The following is a 2,463-nucleotide window of genomic DNA, read 5'->3' as shown; positions in this document are numbered from 1 at the left end:
TGAAGGCCACACTGCAGCAGACGTGTCCCTGAAGGCCACACTGCAGCAGATGTCCCTGAAGGCCACACTGCAGCAGATGTCCCTGAAGGCCACACTGCAGCAGATGTCCCTGAAGGCCACACTGCAGCAGATGTCCCTGAAGGCCACACTGCAGCAGAGGATCTGCTCCACCCAGCAGCTGCTGCAGCAGGTGGAGCAGATCTGTCCAGGGGTCGAAGGTCATCAGAAGCTCTGTGGTAAACTACGAGCTGAGCTGCGTTTCCTGCGGCGGGTGGAGTCTGGACAGCTGCAGGTCAAAGAGTCTCACCTGCACAGCACCAACTTAACCCACCTGAACGCCATCGTGGACTCGGCCCGGAGTCTGGAGCACGTGGTGGCGCTGCTACACGTCTTCACCTACCAGGACGCTGCCGGACAGCGCCGCACGCTGGTGGTGGACGTGGTGGCTAATGGGGGGCTCACCTGGGTGAAAGCAGTAGGCAGGAAGGCGGAGGCACTGCACAACATCTGGCAGGGGCGGGGCCAGTTTGGAGACAAAAGCATCATCAGACAAGCTGAGGAGTTCCTGCAGGCCAGTCACCAACAGCCGGTCCACTACCAGCACCCCCACGTCATCTTCGCCTTCTACAGCGGAGTGTCCTGCCTCATGGCCCAGCAGCTCCGGGACATGGGTGTGCTTGTTCGAGGTGACATCGTCGCAGTCAACACTGGAAGGGCTGAGGAGGAGGAGGAGCAGGAGGAGGAGCAGGAACCAGATGAGGAGGAACATAAGAACGAGGAGGCAGCAGCGCAGGTGACCCAGGTGGACCCTGGCACTGTCCTGGCTCACCTGGAGTTCCCCATGCAGGTGCAGGTGGAGGAGTGTCGGCGGGTGAACCTGGACATCACCACACTCATCACCTACGTGTCCTCACTGAGCCACGGCCGGTGCCACCTCACCTTCCGAGAACCGGTTCTGACGGAGCAGGCGGCTCAGGAGCGGCGCAAGAAAGTTCTACCTGAGCTTGATGGCTTCATGGAGGGGAAGCAGCTGTTCGCCTGCCACGCTGCCGTGCACGACTTCCAGCTGATCCTGGACACACTGGGTGGGCCAGGTGAGAAGGAACGTGCTCACAAGCTGCTGGCCCGCCTCCACCTGGTGGACGACCAGCCCTCAGAGCGCACACTGCGCCTCGCCCCCAGTGCCAAGATTAACCAGCGCTCCGTCCTGATCTTTGGTACCGGAGACTCTCTCAAAGCTGTCACCATGACGGCAAACAGCCGCTTCGTCAGGGCGGCTGCCAATCAGGGTGTTCACCTCACCGTCTTCATCCACCAACCACGAGCCCTGACAGAGGCCAAAGAGTGGAGAGCCACGCCCGTCTCATGATACCACCTGACCAGACCACTCCCCTCTGACCAGACCACTCCCACCTGACCAGACCACTCCCCCATGACCAGACCACTCCCACCTGACCAGACCACTCTCCTCTGACCAGACCACTCCCACCTGACCAGACCACTCCCCCATGACCAGACCACTCCCACATGACCAGACCACTCCCCTCTGACCAGAACACTCCCCTCTGACCAGAACACTCCCCTCTGACCAGACCACTCCCACATGACCAGACCACTCCCCTCTGACCACACCCCTCTGACCAGACCACTCCCCCATGACCAGACCACTCCCACATGACCAGACCACTCTCCTCTGACCAGACCACTCCCACCTGACCAGACCCCTCCCCTCTGACCACTCCCACCTGACCAGACCACTCCCACCTGACCAGACCACTCCCCCATGACCAGACCACTCCCACATGACCAGACCACTCTCCTCTGACCAGACCACTCCCACCTGACCAGACCACTCTCCTCTGACCACACCCCTCTGACCAGACCACTCTCCTCTGACCAGACCACTCCCACATGACCACTCTCCTCTGACCACACCCCTCTGACCAGACCACACCCCTCTGACCAGACCACTCCCACATGACCAGACCACTCCCACCTGACCAGACCACTCCCACATGACCAGACCCCTCCCACCTGACCAGACCCCTCCCACCTGACCAGACCACTCCCACCTGACCAGACCACTCCCAAATGACCAGACCACTCCCCCATGACCAGACCACTCCCCTCTGACCAGACCACTCCCACATGACCAGACCACTCCCACATGACCAGACCACTCCCACATGACCAGACCACTCCCATCTGACCACACCACTCCCACATGACCAGACCACTCCCACATGACCAGACCACTCCCACATGACCAGACCACTCCCCTCTGACCAGACCACTTTCCTCTGACCAGACCACTCCCACATGACCAGACCACTCCCCTCTGACTAGACCACTCCCACATGACCACACCACTCCCACATGACCAGACCACTCCCACATGACCAGACCACTCCCACATGACCAGACCACTCCCACATGACCAGACCACTCCCCTCTGACCAGACC

At 60.9% G+C, this 2,463-nt stretch overlaps 1 protein-coding gene across 3 annotated transcripts; it reads left to right on the top strand.

Moving 5' to 3' along the window:
- Positions 1-6: 6 nt before the first annotated feature.
- Positions 7-1,717, top strand: cunh7orf25 (chromosome unknown C7orf25 homolog). Of its 3 annotated transcripts, none has more exons than XM_013999777.1 (2): positions 7-61; positions 143-1,717. In XM_013999777.1, exons 1-2 carry the CDS (start codon positions 50-52, stop codon positions 1,367-1,369), a joined length of 1,239 nt encoding a protein of 412 aa, XP_013855231.1. In that variant the 5' UTR covers positions 7-49; the 3' UTR covers positions 1,370-1,717. The 3 variants fall into 3 exon arrangements, with proteins under 3 accessions (XP_013855231.1, XP_013855229.1, XP_013855230.1); XM_013999776.1 differs by having other exon boundaries at positions 19-88; XM_013999775.1 differs by having other exon boundaries at positions 7-1,715.
- Positions 1,718-2,463: the final 746 nt, after the last annotated feature.

This window comes from Austrofundulus limnaeus, unplaced genomic scaffold, assembly GCF_001266775.1.
Source record: "Austrofundulus limnaeus strain Quisiro unplaced genomic scaffold, Austrofundulus_limnaeus-1.0 Scaffold2465, whole genome shotgun sequence".
Taxonomy (NCBI): Eukaryota; Metazoa; Chordata; class Actinopteri; order Cyprinodontiformes; family Rivulidae; genus Austrofundulus; species Austrofundulus limnaeus.
Note: the sequence above shows the minus strand (reverse complement) of the source record. Positions and strands in the feature narration are given on the sequence as shown.